The sequence below is a fragment of the Acomys russatus genome, chromosome 28 (genome assembly GCF_903995435.1).
Source record: "Acomys russatus chromosome 28, mAcoRus1.1, whole genome shotgun sequence".
NCBI lineage: Eukaryota > Metazoa > Chordata > Mammalia > Rodentia > Muridae > Acomys > Acomys russatus.
The window spans coordinates 42769524-42793444 of NC_067164.1; the positions used below are offsets into that span (position 1 = coordinate 42769524).

Genomic DNA, 23921 nt, shown 5'->3' on the forward strand with positions numbered 1-23921 from the left:
TTATTATGTACCTCTGGCTGGCTTGGTCTACAGAAGGAGTCCAGGACAGCCTTGTATACACAGAGACCTGTTTCAAAAAAACAAAACAGGGGCTGGAGAGATGGCTCAGAGGTTAAGAGCACTGGCTGCTCTTCCAGAGGTCCTGAGTTCAATATCCAGCAACCACATGGTGGCTCACAGCCATCTATAATGAGCTCTGGTGCCCTCTTCTGGCTACTACTAAACTTATCAACTGCCTTGGTTTTTTTCGCTTTAATACTTAAGTTGTTGCTTTTTGATGAAAAACAGTAACAACAAAACAAAACATTAGCTGTGTGGACATACACCTCTAAGCCCATTATTGAAATGCGTAGGCCAAGAGACAATGAGTTCTAGACCAGCCCAGGCTGCTCAGGCAAAAAAATAAGTGAGTAAATAACAGCAGCACAGCCACACTGTGTAAAGACTGACAGTTCCCTAAAGTCAGCTCCCCACCTTTTCTCCTAAGTTTTGTCTGGGTCAGTGATCAGGTTTTACATTTCTCTGCCACTCCAGCAAATTCTTGCCATTAGAACAAGAGTAGAAGTGATATTACCACGTCAGGCTAGGATAGCAGAACGTTATGCATCACGGTCCTCTCTTTCCTCTCGAGCTGTAATTGGCTGTACCAAACCCCAACCTTGAAGGTACAGAAAACACCATGGATAGAAAACAAAAGGAACCTGGGTGCCCAAGTGACCCCGAGTTCTTAGATTACCACATCAGTGAGAAATAACTTCTGTCTACTTAAAGCCACTGAGTCTGAGCATCTCTCTATAAAGTAGCATAACCTCACTTAATATAAGCTGTATTCATTGCTAACCTCAGAGTTCTTTTGGCCTGTAGCTTACAACTCTGTCGAACCTTAGTCCATTTTGGCAATCGCTCACAGATGTATACATATTTTGCAGATGACTAAGCTTCCTGCTTTAAAGAGAGGAGGACAGCTAAAGAAGAGATCTCCCATGATTCCCTGCCCCAGTGATTATAAACATAATCGGAATTCATTTTATCTGTTTGTTACCTCATTGAAAGCTAGGTGTACTTCTAAGTAACCTGGTTGGTTTTTTTTTTAACAGAATTTCATACATAAGTACTGTTTTTATATAATTTCTGTCTATCCTTTTCTTTCTTACCTCCAGTTTCTCCCATATGCCCCACTCCCCCTCAAATTCATGACTTTATTATTGTTATTTATCTGTATATCTACCTATGTATCTGTGTATGTAGGTGTATATGCTTTTAATACATGCATACATACATGCATACATACATACATACATGCAGCCTACTGAATCCATGAAGTGTTACCCATAATTCTATGTGTTTAGGGCTGACTATCCCCACAAGTATGGTTATCTGGGCTGCTTATCTAGGAAGTTTCTTTTTTCACCAGAGAGAGACTATTACAGAGATCCACAGCTGATCAAATGCAAAGAACAAGTGCCCACAGGCGGTCCAGCCCCAACTGGCATGTCTGCAGTGCAAACCCTACACCTGAAGGATGTAAGAGCTGATGACCAGGAAGCTGCTGTGAGACAGTGTCTTCTAGATATGACAGGAAAGCAGCACCCATGGAATGGCAACAGTGTGGTTGCCTAAACACTTACATACAAGCACCCCCTGTCAGGGTGCCCACATGGGCAGAGGAAATTTCCTAAGGCTCCACCTCTAGATGAAGGGCCGAGTCAATCATTGGGTGCTCAGGGAAGGAGACTCAGTTCTCCAGGGAGGACTCGCCCACCCCACCCCACAGGCAGCTTATGTTCTTAATCCCTTCTGTTTCCTCTAAGGACAAGAGGCTTAAGGAAAACAATTGCCCTTTCTACTCTGTGAGAACACAGCAAGACGTTACTGTCTGTGACCCACAAAGTGTACCTTCACCAGACACCAATGTGCCAGGGCCTTAGTCTTAGCCTCCTCAGTCTCCAGAACTGTGAAAGAATCACCTTCTGGGCTGGAGAGATGGCTCAGAGGTTAAGGGCACTGACTGTACCTCCAGAGGTCCTGAGTTCAGTGCCCAGCAACCATGTGGTTTTCTCGCACCCATCTATAATGTGATCTGATGTCCTCTTCTGGTCTGCAGGTGTACATGCAGGGAGAGCACTGTATACCTAATACTATATAAATCCATCATTAAAAAAGTAAAATTAAAAAAAGAATGGCCTTCCATTTTGTGGTATTTTATTATAAGTTAGAATGCACTAAAACATTCATATTACGTGCTTAAATTTCTCCAGAACAAAAAGAACAACAAAAACATCTTTTCTTAGTCTTCTTTCTGGTCCTCCTGCCATCTTGTCATACACTTTCAGTGCCTGGGTTCCCTAAGTTAAAAAGTTTGCTGTTTGTATTTCTTTTATTTTTACTATGCGGTTTCCTCTTCCCCCTCCCTTCTCCAACACACACACACACACGCGCGCGCGCGCACACACACACACACACCACCACCACCACCACCACCACCACCACCACCCCCGTCAGGGCTTCTCTGTGTAACAGCTCTGCCTGTCCTGGACTCGCTCTGTAGATCCTCACCAGGGTCTTTCAGCTGACATCACTGACAGCAGCACAGTGCTGAGCAATGCAAGGACAATGTAGACCAAGAGGGAAGCATTTGTCCTTTAGAAGTCTCACATTCTAATGAAGTAAAGGGCAGTCTGCTGATATTTAATATGGATATAGAAAATTGCAAGATGCTGTAAGAGGTTAACAAAGTAAATTCGGGCACAGGGCAGGAACCTGGGGGGACCAGAGGCGTAAGGAGAGAGGCTAAGTGTTGTGTAGAATATGGAGCTGGGCGTGGTGGCGCACGCCTTTAATCCCAGCGGGCAAAGACTGGCAGATCCCTGTGAGTTCGAGGCCATCCTGGTCTACAAAGTGAGTCCAGGACAGCCAGGGCTACACAGAGAAACCCTGTCTCAAAAACAAAACAAGAAAGAGCATGGAGGGAATAAAAATAACACAGGAAGAGACTCATAACCTAACTGGCACTGAAGAATCTTCACAATTTAACCTGTCATTTCTTTTCTTTTCTTTTTGGCTTTTGGAGACAGGACTTCTTTTTGTCTCGATCCATTTTTAATTTATTTCCATGAGTTTGTGGACCTTCTGTTATTTCTGTTGTTGATACCCAGCTTAACCTATGGTGGCCAGATAGGCCTGAGGGAGTAAGTTTAGTTTTCTTGTACCTGTTGAGACTTGTTTTGTGTCTGAGTACATGGTCAGTTTTGGAGAAAGTCCCATGAACTGCTTGAGACTCAGGCACATTCTTTTGTGTTTGGGTGAGAATCAGAAATAATCCCAAGGGAAGAATTTATTCTGACCTACAGTTTCAGAGAGTTTAGTCCACATTGGCTCTGTGTGTTTGGACACAACAGTGTGGTGGTGTGAGTGTGGGGAAAAGAAAAGCTGTTCTCATGGTAAATAGAAAGGCTAGGGACAAAATACCCACGAGCATTGTCTGTCCCCCAGTAACCTCCTCCTTCCATCTCTAAAGTTTCTACAACCCCCCAAAACAGTGCCTCTGCCTGGGAACCAAGAGTCCAGCACATGGGCCTGTGGGGGTCATTTCATGTCTAAAGTGTAATTGTGGTCATGGTTTTCCCCATTTCTCCCCTGATCCCCGCAAACTTCAGCCCCTCAGCATCTCTGTATGTATGTGCTAAAGCATTCCACTTTTTTATAGCTTTCTGTATATATATTTTTCTTTATATCTGTATCTCTCTATGAGTCCTTCCAACATAAAAGCTTCCAACATAAAAGCTTCCAACATAAAAAAAGCTTTTGATCCAACTACCTACTACTAACGTCCATATATCCCTACATTATCAGAGACAGACAGACAGACAGACAGACAGACAGACAGACAGGGGCTCACTACACAGCCTTGGCTGTCCTCAAAGTCACAGAGATCCCCCTTCGTCTGCCTCTCGAGAGCTGGGATTAAAGGCGTGCACCACCACCTGGCCCTTGGATATTGTTTTAAGAAATGCCATTTTGAACTAGGTCAAAGAAAGCTGCCTGTAATCCTGGTGCTTGGGCTGCTGAAGTAGGAGGGCCATGGTGAATCTGATGCCAGCCTGGGTTAACAGTGAGACGCTGTCTCAAAACGCAGGGGCCATCAGAATGACTCAGAAAAGCTCTTGCTCTGTAACCTGTGCCAAGACCGGAGTCACCCTTGAACCCACATAAGGGTGGCAGGAGAGGACCAATACCACATCGTACTCTGACCTCCACAGGCTTACTGCGGCACACTCACACCCAGAATACACACATATAAAATAACAATAATTTCTTGAAGGAAGAAAGATCTTCAAAAGGAGAATAAAGACCAGCCAGGTGGTGGATGGTGGTGGTGTGGCAGTGGCAACAGCATAATCCCAGCACTCAGGAGGCAGAGGCAGCAGATCTGTGTGAGTCTGATGATAGCCTAGTCTACAGAGTGAGATCCAGACAGCCTCAGCTACACAGAGAAACTCTGTCTTAGAGAGAGAGAAGGCCGGGCATGGTGGCGCACACCTTTAATCCCAGCACTTGGGAGGCAGAGGCAGGCAGATCTCTGAGTTCGAGGCCAGCCTGGTCTACAAAGTGAACCCAGGATAGCCAAGGCTACACAGAAAAACCCTGTCTTGAAGAACCAAATAAATAAAAAAAAATATTTTAATTTTACTTTAGGATTTTATGTATGTGAGTGTTTTGGCTGCATGTATGTTAACCAAACTGGTTTTTTGAAAATTCATTGTACTTCATTTCCTCAAACCCTTATTTTACTTGCAGCTTTTTCTTTCTTTATTTCTTTCTTTCTTCCTTCCTTTCTTTTTTTTTCTTTCAAGACAGGGTTTCTCTGTGTAGCCTTGGCTGTCCTGGACTCACTCTGTAGACCAGGCTGGCCCTGAACTCACAGCGATCCACCTGCCTCTGCCTCCCAAATGCTGGGATTAAAGGCGTGCGCCACCACTCCCGGCTTTGCTTGTAGTTTTCAACCCACTCTGCCCTGCTATTGCTTTTCCACTTGTGTTGTTTACAACTTTGTTGTCCTGGCTTCTCTCTCAAGCTGTTTGACCATTTGCTCCTTTAGTCCTTATCACCAAATAAAAAGTAATTCCTTCCTGTCATTGAAGTGAGATCCATGCCTCGGACTGGCCTGACGCTGATCATCACCATTGGCCTCTGCCTCACAGGTGCTGGGATTACAGAAATGCATTACTACTCTTGGCGTCTACCAAGCTTTTAAATACGGTACTCTCAACTGCCCAATTCTGGTCCCTTTTCACTCTTCTCTTTAGTTCTCTGTGGACAACCATCCCTCTTCTTGGCCTTTTAATGAAGTGTTTGTTTATTGAGGTAAGGCCTGACTTTGCTGTCCAGCCTCCATCTCTGAGCTGTCAGTCTTCCCTCCTTACCCTCCTAGTGTCAGCATCACAGCTATGCACCACCATTTCTCACTCCTACTAGTTTGATATTCCAACAATATTTCTCTGTAACATTTCTCCCCATGACTTCATTTATAATAGACCTTCAAATCTGTAAAGTCTTTACTGATATTTTTATTTCTTTGTACTTTTCTCTGTGTTTATGCACTTTCAAAATTAAAAATACTGTATCTCAGGCTAGAGTGATGGCTCAGAGGTTAAGAGCACTGATTGCTTTTCCAGGGGTCCTGAGTTTAATTCCCAGCAACCATGTGGTGGCTCACAACCATCTATAATGAGAGCTAATGTCCTCTTCTGGCCTGCAGAAGAGGTACATGCAGGCAGAGCACTGTATACATAATAGTAAAGAAATATTTTTAAAAAATTTTTTTAAATCCTGTATTTCAAACCTGAGATTGAGCCCATTGGTGGTGGCTCACACCTTTAATCCCAGCACTTGGGAGGCAGAGGCAGGAGGATCTCTGTGAGTCTGAGGACAGCCTGGTCTACAGAACTAGTTCCAGGACAGCCAGGGCTACATGGAGAAATCCTGTTTCAAAAACCAAGCAAACAGAAGCTAAGGATGAAGGTGTAAAGCCATCTGGACAGTGGCTCTGTGGTTCTCACAGGCCTCTGTGGAGATTACTCCCATGTTCCCACTCTTCTAATCTAAAGATTGTGCTATTTCTCCATTCAAAGCTCCTCTCTGCTTAGCTGCCGTTTTTCTTATAAATATGCACGATGCTCTGCTCTTGCTGCCAATGCAATACAAAGAAACTCCCTGTAACTGTTCTCAAGTACCTCATTTCTTCCATCTTTTTACCATTGTTAACTTATTTTTTGGAATAGTGTAATAACTAGTGGTTTTGTCTCTCCCTATTTCATTCCCTCTCACATATTAATTCAGACTAATCTTTTTAAACATTACTTTTTGTGGAGAGTGGTGTTGCATATGTTTAATCCTAGCAAGGCCTTTTTTCTACACGTTCCACATTATTTATGCTACCACAGAATCTGTAGTACTGAAGTACAGATGTAGTAGGTAATTTCTGAAATGATAACTTAGAATATACTCTATTGGTCTACAGAATATAACTCTAAAAGGCATAAATATTATATGAAAAAAATACTTTTGTTCTCAAGCAAGATTTGTATGTGCCAACTCTGGAAATAACTTTTACTAGGTAGCTTTTTCAGACCGATGAAGGCCCAAGTAAATTCAGGCAACATAATAAGTCTTTTAAACCAATAGTAAACTAACTTAGCACTTCATAAAAACGATATATCTGAACCAAATTTCACTTTTGAAGAAAAAAATTTACTCTTTATAATCAGAATAAACTTGTAGCGCTGATAATCAAGAACTACAATACCCAGCAAGCATCTTGTAGGAAATATTGGATACATAAGTTGCTCAAGGCTGGTATTCTAGCTCGGAGCTGAAGCTACATCTACATCTGGTGAGGTGGGTTGGAGGGTATGGTTGACAGTGACAGTCTACTGGAACCCAAACATTAACATTGCAGGCATCCGAGCTGCCGACCGATCAACAAAGCCTATGATGAACTAAATGGGACATGGATTCAAGTGGCTTAGTCCTTTTAAAAGCTGCCTTCTACTATGTTTTGTTTTGTTACTTGAGACAGGCTCCCTATGTCAGGCTGTCTTGGAACTTGAGCTGCTTGCCTGAGCCTGCAGAGTTTAAAGGTGTAAGCACCACCGCCGGCAGTATTTTTAAAAATGCGGTTTCTGTGATGACCTTGGCACTAGTTATTAATAATCACCCTAGAAAGAAGTAAAATATCAGAGTTACTTGAGGTAATCCACATTTCTTTTTTTCTCTTCCCACCAAAAGCCAGCACGCACCATAACTCATGGTATGTCAAACGTTTCCATTACTTTGGGTCTGACTTAGCCGTTTGTGCTACCGAGGAGAGCCACTTTGAAGGCTTCAGTTCTTTCTCTTAAACGAGAACAGGGAGCTCCTATCTGAACGCTGTTAAGCAGTTATAAAAGCCTTTCCTCCACACACCGGGATATGCTTTCCCCATGTCCCATCCTCACTCAAGAGCCCAAGGAAATCGGAAAAGGAAGTCCTTTAGTAACGACCGGGGCTCCTCCGCCACGTGGCCCTCCGCCGCCGAGCGAGCGAGCGAGCTCCCCTAGGGCCCGACCGAGGAAAAGCCGGGTCGCACCGCGGACCCAACGTTCCCGCCCGCCTCGGTGCTGGGGGGCAGCCGGGAGGCGGCGAGCACGCCCGGAAATCCGTCCAGGAGGGAGGGTGGAACCGAGGAGTGAGACTTCCGGTGGCGCAAAGCGTGTTGGGATCAGCTTGCGGCAAACCTCCTTCCCCGGCCCGGAGGGAGACCACCCGTTAGCGCCGCTTCGGCTTCCACAGCCCGCTCGCGGCTGCGCTGGCGGCCGCGGCGGCTCCCGCTGCCTTCCGCCCTCTCCGCGTTCGCTCCCAGGCCGCCGGCGTGCGTCCAGCTGCGGCTTCGGCAGACATGTTGTGAGGCGCGGGTGCCTGAGGATGGTGTGGCCGAGGCGGCGGCAACCGCTGCTGGTGGCGGCGGCCGCAGCGGCTCCTCCGGCTCACTAGAGCCGAGCCTGCTGGGCGTCCGCCCCGTGCTGCGGCCGGCCCGGCCCTCCTGGGTCTTGGCGTGCGCCCCCGCGCCGCTTAGGTTCGGTTAAACGACAGCGCCGGTCGGTCCGAGGCGACACGGAGGGTGGCTCTCCAGCCCTGCGCCCTGCGAGCGGTGTCCCCGAGCCCCCAGCCCCCTAACCCTCCGTCACACCCGCACTAAACCCCGCCACACAGTCGGTGTTCCCCGCCCTCGAACCCGCTCCTCCTCCTCCTCGGTCTTTACGCCTTCTTTCCCTGAGCTTCCCGGACCCCGACATCCCTCTCCAAGGGCGCCTTCTGAGAAATCTTTGGTGGCGTGGCGGACCAGCTGCGAGGAGAGTTTAAAAGTTGGGGCTCGAAGACAGGAAGGGAACGATGGCTTCCTCGTCTGGCAACGATGACGATCTCACTATCCCCAGAGCTGCTATAAATAAGATGATCAAAGAGACTCTCCCTAATGTCCGGGTGGCAAACGACGCCCGAGAGCTGGTGGTGAACTGCTGCACTGAATTCATTCACCTTATATCTTCTGAAGCCAATGAGATTTGCAACAAATCGGAAAAGAAGACAATTTCACCAGAGCATGTCATACAAGGTAAAGCAGTGTGGGTTTGGGTTGGATTAAATAAAGGTCCAGGGGAACAGTCTTAATAGAGTAACCGCTTGGCCTCACACACAGCCTTCTTTCCACCAGCAGTGCTGTTAATGAAAAGTCAACAAAGGTGTACCTTAAGAAAGTACCTATGGGCTGGGTGGTGGTGGCAGCGCACGCCTTTAATCCCAGCACTCGGGAGGCAGAGGCAGGTGGATCGCTGTGAGTTCGAGGCCAGTGTGAGTACTGGGCAACTAAGGCTACACAGAGAGACCCTGTCTCGAAAAACCAAAATAATAATAATAATAATAATAATAATAATAATAATAATACCACCACTTATGTAGCATTCTAAGGACACTTCATCAAGCTAATGCAAATAAGGAAGGCAGACATTAGGGTCAACAAACATCCTCAACACCTAACTTGTACAGTTTGCAATCATGTATTAAAGCAGTAAGAATCGACTCCTTACAGCTAAACTTGGATAATAGCTGAGAAAGGAACCTTAAAGTTTTCTCTTGGAAAGTTAAATTTTAGACAGACCTTCAAGCATGAGTTGACTCAGAGAGTAGCTCTTGCTCACCTGACCTCTTTACCACTGTGAAGGAAAAGATTCATTTTTGAACCCATGAACAGAAAAACCCCGGCTGTGGATGTAGGTCAGTGGTATCTATCTAGCTGGGTCTGATTCCGAGCGTGCGCGCGCGCGCACACACATGTTATTAACATGAGTGTGTTCAATGTAAAGTTACCGCTTTCATAAAAGGAATTATATTTTTGTTTTAAAATGATCACATGGGGAGCGGTCCTCACCAGGTCACCGGAGCACTTACGTACGGAAAGGCAAGTGCCACATCTTTTTTCTTTGACTTCCTCCAACTTTTGATTGTTCTTTGAAAATACTTAAATGCTTGCACCGAAGGTTATTTGTAAAAGGTGGTTTTTCATTGGCGATGGGCAGTACTGGGGCTTGAACGCAAGCACTGTTGCTGAGCTACGGCCTGCCCTTTCCTCGTGCTGTCCCGGCTGGAGGGGCATGTATAGTTAAGCACTTCTAAAGTTTCAGTAGTTTCTTATCTTGGATTTGCAGTAGGGGTTTGGGAGGCTGTTTTGATGGTTGCAGGGAAGGGAGACAAAAGTACTTTTGGCAGATACTTTCTATTGCTTTTCATGAACCCTTACGAGAAAGTTGCATTCAGTTTGAGGCAGTAACTTCCATTTTTTAATAATCTAGTGAAAATTTTAAGCACTTTAATCCCAGCACTCAGGGAGGCAGAAGCAGGCAGATCCGAGTTCCTGAAGGCCAGTTTGATCTACAAAGTGAGTCAAGGACAGCCACGCCTATACACAGAAAAACCTTGTCACAAAAAACAAAAAAGAAAAAAATTCCAACAATTTCTGGATTACAAATTTAATCATACTAGGCAGGTAGTTCTCTATCATTGCCTTTTTATAATTTTTTTTAAAAAGATTTGTTGCCGGGTGTGATAGCCCACGCCTTTAATCCCAGCTCCTAGCACTTGGGAGGTGGAGGCAGGTGGATCACCTTTCAGAGGCCAGCCTGGTCTACAGAGTAAGTCCAGGACAGCCCGGGCTACACAGAGAGAACCTGTCTTGAAAAAACAAACATTAAAAAAAGATTTATTATGTATACAGTGCTCTGCCTGCATGTACACCTGCAGGCCAGAAAAGGGCACATGATCTCGTTGATAGTTGTGAGCCACTCTGTTGTTGCTGGGTTTTGAACTCAGGACCTTTGGAAGAGCAGGCGGTGCTTTTAACCTCTGAGCCATCTCTCCAGCTTCGCCTTTTTTAAATTTAATTTAATTTTATTTTGAGTTAGGGTTTGTCTGTGTACACCTGGCTGTTCAGGAATTCACTTTGTAGACCAGGCTGTCCTCAAAGACAGAGATCTGCCTGCCTCTGCCCTGCTCCCCATTAAAGGTGTCCGTCTCCACGCCCAGATATATATAGACAGGGTTTCTCTATGTAACGTCCCTGGCTGTCCTGGACTCACTTTGTAACAGGCTGGCCTTGAACTCACAGAGATCTGCCTGACTCTGCCTCCCAAATGCTGTGATTACGGGCGTGCGCCAACACTCCCGGCTCCAGCAATAACTTAACTTTAAAACATTTTTACTTTTTTTTTTCCCCCAGAGCTGAGGACCGAACCCAGGGCCTTGCGCTTGCTATGCAAGCGCTCTACCACTGAGCTAAATCCCCAACCCCACATTTTTACTTTCTTGTGGAGAACACATCTGTTCATATTGAACATATCCATTTTCTCGCTTTCAGTATTGACAGCAAGATCACGTGATTCATTTTTGAGCCTTTCTGCTGTACTGAAGGTAGATTTAAAATATACCCTGTTGTGCTAAGGGTGTCTTGAGGCTGAGTGTTTAGTATACCAGAAGTCCCAGTAGGTGGTGGAGTCATGATGGTATATGTATGTACACACACATGTGTGTGTGTGCATTCATGTATATATTTACATTACGTACGCATGTACGCAGTCATTTCAGCACATAGTAGATACCCTGTAAGAAAAAAGCAGTATTTTTGCCCCCAGGATCAGGCAAGACAAGATGCTAACAGGGTCCGACTATGTAGCCTAGGCTGGTCTTAATGTCGGAGCCTCTACCCTCAATTGTTTTGTGTATATGTGCTGAACAGGGCCTCATATATGGGCAAGCGCTGTGCCACAGAGCTATATTCCCAGCCCACACATTTGATACATTTTCTTTTTATTTACTTATTTATTTTTTCCCAGACAGGGTTTTTCTGTGTAGCCTTGGCTGTCCTGGACTCGCTGTGTAGACCAGGATGGACTCGAACTCACAACAATCCGCCAGCCTCTGCCTCTGGAGTGCAGGGATTAAAGGCGTGTGCCACCACTGCTTGGCTCACATTTGATTTCTTAAAACTGTTATTTTCCCCCTCACTTGTTTGGTTTCCCTGAGTGATTAAAAAAAAATTGGAAGCCAAGTTGTCCTTGTCTTTTTCTGGGTAGCCTTGACTGTCCTGGACTCACTTTGTAGACTGGGCTGGCCCCCAACTCACAGTGATCCTCCTACCTCTGCCTCCCGAGTGCTGGGATTAAAGACGTGAGAGGCCCCCCCCCCTTTTTTAAACATTGTATATATGATTGTTGTCCTAAATCTTTAAGAAGATTATTAACAAATAGTTAAGGAAAAAGAAAAGAAAAACCATTTTTGTCACACATCAACTTTTAAATGAAAACTGCAAAAGATTTCAGTAAGGTCTGCCTAAAGGTTTGTTTGTTCCAAAATTTAGTAACACGGTCTGTCTTCTTGGGAGAAGGCTTATTCTTTTCTAGAATATCTTTAGAGTTCTGATTGACACAAAAGTCAAGATGATTGAATCAAAGTACAACTGTAGCAAACAACATACTAAATAGCTCAGCTTTGGAATGTTCTAGCTTGAGGTTTTTTTGTTTGCTTGGTTGGTTGGTTGGTTGGTTGTTGGTTTGGTTTGGTTTGGTTTTTCAAGACAGGGTCTCTCTGTATTGGCCTTGGCTGTCCTGGACTTGGTTTATAGACCGGGCTGGCCTCAAACTCACAGCGATCCACCTGCCTCTGCCTCCCGAGTGCTGGGATTAAAGGCGTGCGCCACCACGCCCTGGCTCTAGCTTGTGTTTAATGCACACAGAAAGCTACAGTGGAAGAAACTGTTCCTTGTGTGACAGTGGCAGCCCGCTAACGTTACAAACTGCATTGACCTGTTGGCACTCAAATCTGCCTTTTTCTTGTGACGTTGCCATTAAGTTATAAGAATATTATAGCTTTGCTCAACTAGCGTAGATTTTATTGTAATTTCATGTTATGTAATCACTTTTAAGTTTTGTTTTGAGAAGTTTTTTGGTGGGGAGGGTACTTGGGTTTTTTTGTTTGTTTTTTACATGGTATAGGCTTTATTTTTTTTTTAACATATTTTATTAATTCATATTACATCTCAATTGTTATCCCATCCCTTGTATCCTCCTATTCTTCCCTCCCTCCTATTTTCCCCTTACTCCCCTCCCCTATGACTGTGACTGAGGGGACCTCCCCCCCCTGTATATGCTCATAGGGTATCAAGTCTCTTCTTGGCAGCCTGCTATCCTTCCTCTGGGTACTTGGTTTTCTTGAGACAGAATTTCTCTGTAGCCAGGGCTATCTTGGAACTCCTCTGTAGACTAGGCTGGCCTCTGCCTCTGCCTCCCAAGTCCTGGCACTAAAGGTGTGTGCCGTCACCACTGCCCAGGTGAGAAGTTTTTCTTTTTTTTAAAGGTCTGTGCTTTAGCTGGTAAAATTATGGTAGATACATTTTTTTCAAATTGCTTTTCTGTGAGAGGCAAAGGCAGGTGAGTTCCAGGCCAGCCACATGCATTATTTACGAACAGAAGATACACACATATGCAATAGTAATATACAATTTTTTTTTTACCTTGGTATACACACACATATAATTTATAAATATGATTTATTTTTATTTTATATGCATTGGTGTTTTACCTGAAGGTATGTCTGTGTGAGGATGTCAGATCCCCTGGAACTGGAGTTACAGACAGTTATAAGCTCCCATGTGGGTGCTGGGAATTGAACCCCAGTGCTCTGGAAGAACAGCCAGCTCTTACTGCTGAGCCATCTCTCCAGCCCCTGTTTTTTGCTAATAAACATTTTAAAGAGGTACTCATGTTGAAGTTTTGGGTTTTAGTAATAAAGTTAATTACACTTTACTTCAGGCCATTTCCTTTACTCAGTTGCTACCTGACTTTCTTATTGAAGCAATCTAAACATTCTAAGGCACTTTTGTATAGTGCAGATAAAGATTAAAATAATTTTGTCACCAAATAAATATACAAAATACCATAATTGGATTTAAAAGCTTCCTCCCACCCCCCACCCCTGTTTCATTTTCAGTAGATTTGGTGTAATAACAGATACAGCCATGTCTGGTGGCGCACGACTTTTATCCCAGCACTCAGGGGGCAGAGGCAGGAAGATTTCTGTGAGTTTGAGGCCAGCCTGGTCTACAAATTGAGTCCAGGACAGTCAGGGCCACCCATAGAAACCCTGTCCTGAAAAACAATCATAGATATATGAATAAAAGCTTTCAACAGTTACCAATAGCTCTTTTATTCTGTTACTGGTTTGTGTGAACACATTGTTTTGGTTTTGGTTTTTTTAAGATAGGGTTTCTCTGTGTAGTCCTGGCTGGCCTCAAACCCAGAGATCAACTTGCCTCTGCCTCCTGAGTGCTAGGATTACAGGCATGTGTCATTGTGTCCAGCTGAATTTCCATTCATAACTGTTTGAAACAACCACCATTTTAACAAACTCTGGCACAAGTCCTTGGACCATATTTTGAGTTGCTTTGCTTTAAAGCTACAGTGTATTTTGGGAAGCAGATATGAAGTAATTTTGAAATCAGACAAACTGACTGATTGCAAAGAAGTTTTAACACAGAATTAAAATGCACATGTTGTGTTGCCTAAATAATACCATTATTTTCTCAAAGGGACACCTGAAATTTGCACTGTAAACTATTACATGATCAGTTGCTCTTTCTAGTAGGTTTTTGTTTTTGTTTGTTTTGGAATGGAAGAATTTTATTATTTTTCTTTTCTTAGCCTCCTCCTTCCTTCCTCCTTTCCCCTCCTATCTCCTCTTCTCTCTCTCTCTCTCTCTCTCTCTCTCTCTCTCTCTCTCTCTCTCTCTCTCTCTCTCTCTCACACACACACACACACACACACACACACACCATACACATCGCCCCGCCCTACTCCCGGCTGTCCTGGAACTCATAGAGATCTGCCTGTCTCTATTTGCCTCTGTGTCCTGAGGGCTGGGATTAAAGTGTACACCACCATGATGCCTGGTTTAATATTTCTTAAAATAATCTTACCTTTTTTTTGAGAACTTGAACCCAGGGCCCCGTGCGTGTTAGGCAGATGTTTTCTGTCTGTGTGCTGCACCCACAGCTTTTGTTTCCTTGAGAACTTGAACCCAGGGCCCCGTGCGTGTTAGGCAAGTGTTTTCTGTCTGTGTGCTGCACCCACAGCTTTTGTTCCCTTGAGAACTTGAACCCAGGGCCCCGTGCGTGTTAGGCAAGTGTTTTCTGTCTGTGTGCTGCACCCACAGCCGGAGGCTTTTGTTTCCTGGTACAGCCCACACTTGTTTACCATTGCTAAGGGTTTAGCGTTGCGGTAAAAGTGTAGAAATAAATGAGTCTCAGTCCTTAGTGTTTCCGAGTTTTCTGGAGTACTGTGCCATCGGGGGCAAGGCAAGAATGACACACATCATCTCACTTTAAATGAAAGATGTCATGTTCTTCCCTCGCTCACGTAAGAAGCTAAAGAAGCGAGAGACAGTGTGTTGTTTTTAGTCCATAGTGTGTGTGTTGAGATGATGCCTTACTCACATTAGTTGAGCATCCTTTTATCAGCCTTGCTTTTCTGCCTGTGGCTAACAGAGGGCAGCGGGCGGGCGGGGCGGGGTCTCATAGCATCCTGGGCATTTTACAACATGAAGTAGGAACTGGGGCTTTGCACCAGGTATTTGTTCTTGTGTCCCTCTTGTCTTCTGGAGAGAGGTCATCACAGCTGCGAGAAGTTGACTAGTGTAACTTAGTGGGGCTGTACATTACAGTCTCTTCTCCTGAGTCTCAGTAGCTCAGACTTCTTCAGCCCCTGAGTGTTGGGACAAGTGGACCTTACTACACTCTCGGTACAGTGGAGGGAGGAGAAACTTCACTCTTCCTTTGTCCTGTCTTTCTGCAACCTAATGCATGTGTGTTCCTAGCCTACTTTTTTTGTAATGGGCAAACTGTGTTATTAACAAGTAAATTCCAAATATTTGCCTTCTTTATAATTTTTTAATATTTTTTTCTTTATTTACTATGTATACAGTGCTCTGCCTGCATATATGCATGTGCACCAGAAGAAGCCACCAGATCTCATCATAGATGGCTGTGAGCCACCATCTGGTTGCTGGGAATTGAACTTGGGACCTTCAGTAAAGCAGCCAAGTCCTCTTAACCTCTGAACCATCTCTCCAGCCCCTTTTTTGTATTCTTTAAGAAAGTGACAAACTTAAGGGTGCGTGACGTGCTGTGAGTGGCGTGTGAAAGATATTTTTCTTACTCTAACCACGTTACTCTCTTAAAAAACATAAAATTTAAAAATTCGGGGAGAATGAAGGTCGGTGCCTTGAAATGCTCCTTAGGCTTCAGCCAGTCTGTGGTCAGATGTTAAGGAAGTGGGTGGGTGTGGGCTGGAGAGATCGCCCAGAGCTGAAGAGCGAGATGCGTCTCTCGCAGAAGGACTTGGGTTCCCACACGCTCACCTGCTGCTTCACAGTGGCCTTTTGCCTCCCCCCTGGGTGTCCTGTGCCTCGTCTGGCCTCTGGGCACCACGCCTACCTGTACAGATCTCAAACATGCACACACACAGACACACATTAAAAATAAAAATAAAACTAACACTTGAAAAATAATAGTTGATTAAAAAAATACTTTCTTAGCTACCCAGACAATTGCTAAATAACTGTGAAATAGGTAACATTATTAGAAAATAATAAACTTTTTCTCCCAAGCGAAAACTAACCCCAAAAATAAATGCTCCGTTTATACTTTTTTCCCTTTTCCGTTTCTGTAGCACTAGAAAGTTTGGGCTTTGGCTCTTACATCAGTGAAGTAAAAGAAGTCCTACAGGAATGCAAGACGGTCGCGTTAAAACGAAGAAAGGCCAGCTCTCGTTTGGAAAACCTTGGCATTCCTGAAGAGGAGTTATTGAGACAGCAACAGGAATTATTTGCAAAAGTAAGTATTATGTTTTAAATCATTTTCATTGGAAATCTACCAAAATCAGGGGTTTCTTGAAAATCACTTTGTAAATCAACATCCGTAGAGGATTCTCTTTCCAGCTCATTGCTTATACAGAGTCTAATACTTAGAACTTGGCCAGTTTGACTCTGTTTTATCTAAATGGTTGCATCAACTAGTTTTCTAAAGAGAATAATGTCAAATACTGCTTAAGATTTTATTGGTTTTTTTTTTTTTCCAGATAGATGATCTAAAAGCATGAAAATACATTTAGATATCTTTAAGCTTTAAAGTGATAGGCAGATGAGAGGTTACTACCAGAGTTTATTATGAGTGGAATAGAGGGAAAGTCTGGGTAACGTTTTCTGTGTAGTAAGGTATTGGCTGTGTAGCCCAAGCTGGTTTTGAATTTATAATCCTCCCAAGTACTAAGATCATAAGAATGTACCACCAAATATCACTGCATTTGAGCCTTAAACATTATTAGGCACAAGATACCAGTACCATTTAATAAGAGAAGCTAGAGCCAGGCATTGTGGTGCACACCTTTAATCCCAGCACTCGGGAGGCAGAGGCAGGTTGATCGCTGTGAGTTTGAGGCCAGCCTGGTCTACAGAGTGAGTCCAGGACAGCCAAGGCTACACAGAGAAACCCTGTCCCAACAAACAAACAAACAAATAGAGGACCTAAGTTTAGTTCCCAGACCCACATTGGGCGGCTCCAAGGAGATCCAACACCTTTAGCCTCTAAGGCTACCAGTAGTCATTGCACATATTTCCTACAGACACACAAGCACATGTACATAATTAAAATAATATAATAAGTCTTAAAAATAAATTAATAAAAGCATTTTTCAATATTTATTGAGTTCTAACCACATTACCAAGCAGATTGTATACATTAGCTCAGCAGATAAAGGTACTTTACCCCTCCCATTTAATATTTTGGTTGATTCCAGGTAGCGGAAATCATACAGAATGAAACTACGTATGGGGAGACCACTGTACTGTTCAGATATCTGCTTTGCTATCTGAAATCTTCTTAGAGTCTACTACCAATAGGGGCCTTGCTTCTTTTCTTTCCTCTTCCAGTTCCTTTGACCAGTCCAGGAATTTCTTAGGTCTTTTGAGACAGGATTTCACTGCCAGCAGGTGCTAGGATTATAAGTGTGTGCCATCACACCCAGGATCCAGAAACTCTGCACTGGCTGTACCAGTTTGTCCTGTAGCAGGAACTGAATCCAGTCTGCATTTTCTGTCACAGAGCCAGCCTGAGCCTGCGCGCTTCTTGGTGTGGGTCCCCGGTGGGTTTTCCATGCTTTAGCCAGTACACCTGTTCTTCAGGGATGAGTTCAGATCCGCCAGGGTCCTTGAAACATAAATTTTAAGTGCTACAGCCTCTTGTTTTGTTTTCAGATTAGATTAACAACTACTGCTTATAGTTGGCATCTCCCTAGTGTCTCCGTGTTATTTTAACAATTTTATATTTGGTTAAGTCTTTTTTCTTTTTTAAATTGGTTCCTAATGTTAATTCTCAAGTGCTGAGATTAAAGGCGTGCGACTCCACGCACCGCTGAAAAAGCAATATTTCAGTTTTTTCACTTGAAGGAAGTGTACAGTTTCATCAATAAGTGAAATTTAGGAAACTTCAGGTATACTGGATATAAAGAAAGACAATGAAAATGCAAAAGTGTGGTATACATTTGAGGAACATTTTATGTTGTAGGTTTCTTTTGAAGCATGAGAGTAGAGAATTGTAATAAGAACTCAGAAGATATCAAGGTAGCTGTTGCATTCTCTGTGGTATTTTTCCCTACCTGTGCTAGAGACTTTACTTACTTTCTTTCTTTCTTTTTTTTTTTTTTGCTAGAGACTTTCCAAGCCATGGGAATGACTGATTTTTGTTTTTGTTTTGGGGGGGGGGGGTTGGTTGGTTGTTTTTTCAAGACAGGGAGGGTTTCTCTGTGTAGCCTTGGCCGTCCTGGACTCGCTTTGTAGACCAGGCTAGCCTCGAACTCACAGCCATTCGCCTGCCTCTGCCTCCCAAGTGTTCGTTTGGTTTTTGAGACATGGTTTCCCCCTGTAACCTTGGCTGTCCTGGAGCTCTCTCAGTAGACCAGGCTGGTCTGGGACACAGGTCTCCCTCCCAAGTCCTGGGACTAAAGGTGTACACCACCATCACCCAGCTCTGTCAACCTTTTCAAAAAATAGTTTTAGTCTTATGTGTGGGTGTTTTGCATGTATACCACATGTACAGAGGCCAGAAGAGGGTGTTGGGTCCCTTGGAACTGGAGTTAACAGAAAGCTGTAAACAGCTACATGGGGCTGAGAACCAAACCCAGGTCCTCTGTGAGAGCAGCCAGTGCTCTTCACTGCAGCCCCTCTATTAGCTTTTCAGTTTCTTCAGCTGAGCTAAAAAACATTACAAGTTCTTGTTTTCTAGGTGTGTTATAATTACATAGTACTTGGAAAATATCTACATTTAATGAGTAAGTCTGTAAGGTGGTTTATTTACATTTAACTAAAATGTATATACTTGCTTTTATGTTTTTAAATCTTAGGCTAGACAGCAGCAAGCAGAATTAGCCCAACAGGAATGGCTTCAAATGCAGCAAGCTGCTCAACAAGCCCAGCTGGCTGCCGCCTCAGCCAGCGCGTCCAATCAGGCAGGGTCCTCTCAGGATGAAGACGACGACGACGACATCTGACACTCAACGTCTATAAGAAAACAGTGGAAGAAATGCTTATCTGTAGTTTTGTGTGCATTTTGGTGGACTTTACCATGGGTGTTCTGGACATGTCTGCTGCCAGGTTTCAACTACTGTGCTACACATGTAAAACTGTCTCTTTGAACTATTGGGAATTCGAGGTTCAGTATAATAATCAGCTTTGAATTTGTGATGGTGTTTCTGAAATCTTAGACCAGTGTGAACCCTTTATTTGGACAATAAACAGTGTTACAGAAAACTTCAGGTTTATAAAAATACCATGAAATTTAGAGATCTTTTAATCTGTATTTGCATTTTCTCTGCCCTTTGAACTAAAATTGAAAGTTTTCTATTGAGATGGGCATGGTGTGATGCAGAATACATTGAATCAGGTTGGTGAAAAAAGTTCAGTTCTATATAGTATCTAATTTTTTTTGCCTTTTAAAGTGAGTATATATGCAGGCAACCATTATATATGCTCAAATATATGTACTTGTTTAGAGAATATCTCAAGACAGCCAATAACTAGGAAGGAAGCGTACTCACTAGTAGCTGTATAAATTCGATGAGTTATGTTTTTGATTTTGTTGTTTTGTCATAGTATAATTTATCCTGGACTACACTATGCCATTTCAGAGGCTAATCTTGAAAACTGTCCTGATTTCTTCCTCGTTCACTCCAGTTCAGTGATTGTTCATAGTGTTGCTTGCTTAGTCCATTCATGTTTCTATCATCAGTGCTTAGGTGGGACTTGTGAGGCAGGTGGTTTAACTGAGGCTCATGGGTAGTCAAACCTTTGCTAGGGGAAATAGTGAAAGCTAATAAACATGTTTGCTATGAGAGAGGGCTTTAAAATATTATTTAACATTTAGCTTATTGTTTGGTATTAGCGTAGCATTTACATTTTCTTGACTAGGTGGCCTAAAGAGTCCAATGCTAACTTTATGTGATATTGTCATTTCATCATAATTGAGTGATGGCTGTAAAGTTTTGTGTTCGCTTAAAAAGTGTCATAACTGACCAGCTCTGTATAAAGTGTTAGCTTGCTTGTGAAAAGGGAGCAGCTTTAATTTGGTTTCAGTGAATAAAAGATGGTTAGTGTTTATGATCCAGTTACATTTGATCCCAAATACCCAGGGATCCAGTGTATTTGGAGGAATGGCATAGTGCTTGTGTTTTGGAAACAGAAATATGCTGCCTAAGATAATGGGAAGCCATTGAGTTCCTGTGTCAGTTGCCAAGTCATTTAAATTCTGTATTCACCAAGCCCCAGAGGAGGTTCTAGCTTCCAGGGTTTCAATTTCATTCGACGAGCTAAGTAAAGTTTATAAGTATTAGATTCTTGATATTCATATTTTTCAGTTTTAGAAGAAGGGAAATATTGTTATGCATTGATCTGATACACGCCCCCATATAACAGAAAGGGTAGTCACTTTCATGAATGTTTTATGTTGGAGTTTCCTTGTGGATATGGCCATGATGCGTTTGGAGATCTAGAAGGAATTGTTTTCTCAAAAAGGTTAAGTACCAAAGGTAGGTAGTCTAGGCGACAGAGATAAGTTAGTCACTTTTGGGTTTTCTAATTTGTACTGTAACATTCTTTTCCTTTGTTTTAAGTGTATGTTTCTCAAGTAAACGGCAATTTAGATATTTTTCCATACCTTTTTCTTTGTGATGCAGACTTCAGGTTAACTAGTGTTTCACTGCATCTGATAATGTGTCTGTGTCTGAAGCCTAGTGACTTTTCACTTTGATGTTCTTGTGATTTCATATGCTGTATTCTTCAAGCAATAAAATTCTGATGTGTTTTATAAATTGTTTTTATATTTAATGATTATAGGGCAATTTCTGTTAACATTTTTACTACTTTTGAGAATGGGAAACTCAAAAGACACTGGTTATTTGCTGTGTAGAATCCCCTTTCTCATTAGTTTACTACTGTTTCAGAAAATATAGTTTTTTTTTTTTTTTTTTTTTTTTTTTTTTTTTTTTGTCCATATAGAGGAACAACAAAGTTTATTAAGCAGCATCTTGTTTTAGCACTTAAAAGTCACAATTATTTGTTGCTTTAGTCACTAGAATGGTTTAGTCTTAGAAAAACAAAATTCCTAGTTATTAAGAAATAAAGTTAGTAAATAGCTTCCCATCTCAAATAGATTTTTCCCCTCAGCAGATTTGAAGATTGATATACTAAAAGGAACTTTTTTTTTTTTAAAGACAAGCTTTTGCTCTGCAAGCCAGCTGGCCTTGGTAGATTGACAGTGACAGCCTCTTGCCACAGCCTTCCAAGTGCTGGTGACGTACAGGCTGCCACTACATACTGCCAAAGGGGACCTCTTTTTAAAACTTATATATATCATATATACAGGAGAAGTCATAGATAACGCTTCAGAAGCTGCACATAGTCCTCAGATGAAAACAGGACATGATGAAGATCTTTACAGTCTTTACTCCTGTCGTGTGTGTGTGTGTGTGTGTGTGTGTGTGTGTGTGTGTGTGTGTGTGTGTGTGTGTGTGTGTGTGTTTTCCATACAGGTATGTCTGCACATATATATTGGGTGTCCAGGAAGAGGATGTCAGAGTTAGAGAAGGTTGTGAGCCATCATGTGGATGCTGGGAATCAAGCCTCGGTCTTCTGGGAGAGCAGCCAGTGCTCTTAACTGAGGAGCCATCTCTTCAGCCCCAGAAACTTATTTCTTTTTCTTTTTTGACATGGTGTCACTATATAGCTCAGGATGGACTTAAACTTTCAAGAGACCTGTTTGCATCTGCCTTACTACTGCTGAGATTAAGGGCGCGCACCACCGCGCCTGGATCTTGCCCGCTTTAACAGTCCTCTCCTTTCAGAGCTGTAATTTGTTATTCATGTTGGTGAATGTTGCCTTTTACCTGTAACAAATACTCAATGACTTAAAGCAGCAGAGGTTTATTCTTTTCCCGTTCTACAGAACTGAAGTCCTGATCAGTACTAGTCCAAAATCCAGTTATCAGCAGAACTAGTTCCTTCTACAGGTGAGTTGATGTCTTCTCATCTTCCAACTTTTTTATTCTTTAATGGCCCCTTTTCTCCAAAGCCTGTTTCTACTTACACAACCATCATCCACCCCACCCTCACCCCACTTCTCTCTCTTTGAGACATGGTTTCTCTGTGTAGCCCTGGCTGCCCTGGACTCACTTTCATAGACCGGGCTGGCCTTGAACTCACAGAGATCAGATTAAAGACCTGTGCCACCATGTTCTCTTTTTGTAGTTAGGTCTTCCTCTGTCTCTTTATATTCCAAGATGATTCTCCAGGCCCAAGACCCTTAATTATATATGCCAAGTCTCTTTTCCAGGTAAAGTGATATTCACAGATCCTAGAGATTTGAACCAGAGATATCCCTGGAGGCCATGTTTAACTTCCTGGTTAAAATTCATATTGTTAAATGTAGTTACTCCCTACTTTGCTCTATAGTACTCCATTTGTCCGTTTATTTTATTTTATTTTTTTTCCAAGACAGGGTTTCTCTGTGTAGCCTTGGCTGTCCTGGGCTTGCTTTGTAGACCAGGCTGGCCTCCAACTCACAGCGATCCACCTGCCTCTGCCTCCTGAGTGTTGGGATTAAAGGCGTGCACCACCATGCCCGGCTCCATTTGTCCATTTAATACTTCCAGAATTTATTTTACCATTGATGGGCATTTGAGGGATTCCAGGTTCTGGGCCAGTGTAAATAGTGCGTTGGAGCTCCGAGTCTTGTCTTGGGTGCGTGTGCGAACACAGCCCTGTTGAATGTATACCTAGGGATGGCAGTGCTTGCAGCGAGCACAGATTTCAGCTTGGTATTTGCTGTCAGTACTCCAGAGTGCTTATAATTAGGTGCCATTTTAATGTTTGCCTTAATGAATTACCCTAGAATGGTTTATCAGCCTGAGAATGTTTTTCACAATGCTTAAATTGTAGTGAATGAATTCTACTTCTAAACCATGTCTTTGTTAATTATTATATAAGAGGAAAGTAAAAGCAGAAGTGTAAGTTGGAGCAGTTCAGAGCGCTGGTTGCTTTGCCGGGACCTCAGCTCGTTCCCAGCATTCACATGGTGGCTCACAGCAATTCTTCACTCTTGTTCCGAGGGATCTGATGTCCTGACCGCCTTGGGTACCAGGCATGCCTTTGGTGTGCATATATACAGGCAAGATTTTAATACATGTAAAAATAAAACGAGCCTGGTGCGATGGTACACATCTGTAATCCCAGCATCTGGGAGGCAGAGGCAGGTGGATCACTGTGAATTCGAGGCCAGCCTGGTCTACAAAGGGCGTCCAGGACAGCCAAGGCTACACAGAGAAACCCTATCTCCAAAAACCATGACACATGCTTGTTATCCCATCACACAGGGAGACAGAGGCAGGTGAATCTCTGAGAGTTCAAGGACAGCCAGGACTACACAGAGAAACCTTGTCTTAAAAAACAAAACAAAACAAAAGAATAAAATAAGTAAGATAAAATGAATACATCTTATTTAAAAAAAAAAAAAAAAAGCAACAGCAACTGGTAAAATGGCTCAGCTGATTAAAGGCAGATGTTCAACCCCTGGATCCTGTGAAAAGGTGGAGAGAGAAAACTCTCCTCACAGTTATCCTCTGGCTTCCACATTTGTGTACCATATATGTGTATACCATATATACATGCACAATAATAAAAGTTTACGTTTTTATTTACTTATTTATTTATTGGGTTTTTTACAGGACAGGGTTTCTCTG

The 23921-nt window shown here is 43.1% G+C and overlaps 1 protein-coding gene across 1 annotated transcript; it reads left to right on the forward strand.

Moving 5' to 3' along the window:
* Window positions 1–8276: 8276 nt before the first annotated feature.
* Window positions 8277–19261, forward strand: Dr1 (down-regulator of transcription 1). The gene is made up of 3 exons (XM_051170821.1): window positions 8277–8650; window positions 16308–16471; window positions 19035–19261. Exons 1-3 carry the CDS (start codon window positions 8431–8433, stop codon window positions 19179–19181), a joined length of 531 nt encoding a protein of 176 aa, XP_051026778.1. The 5' UTR covers window positions 8277–8430; the 3' UTR covers window positions 19182–19261.
* The last annotated feature ends 4660 nt before the right edge of the window (window positions 19262–23921 follow it).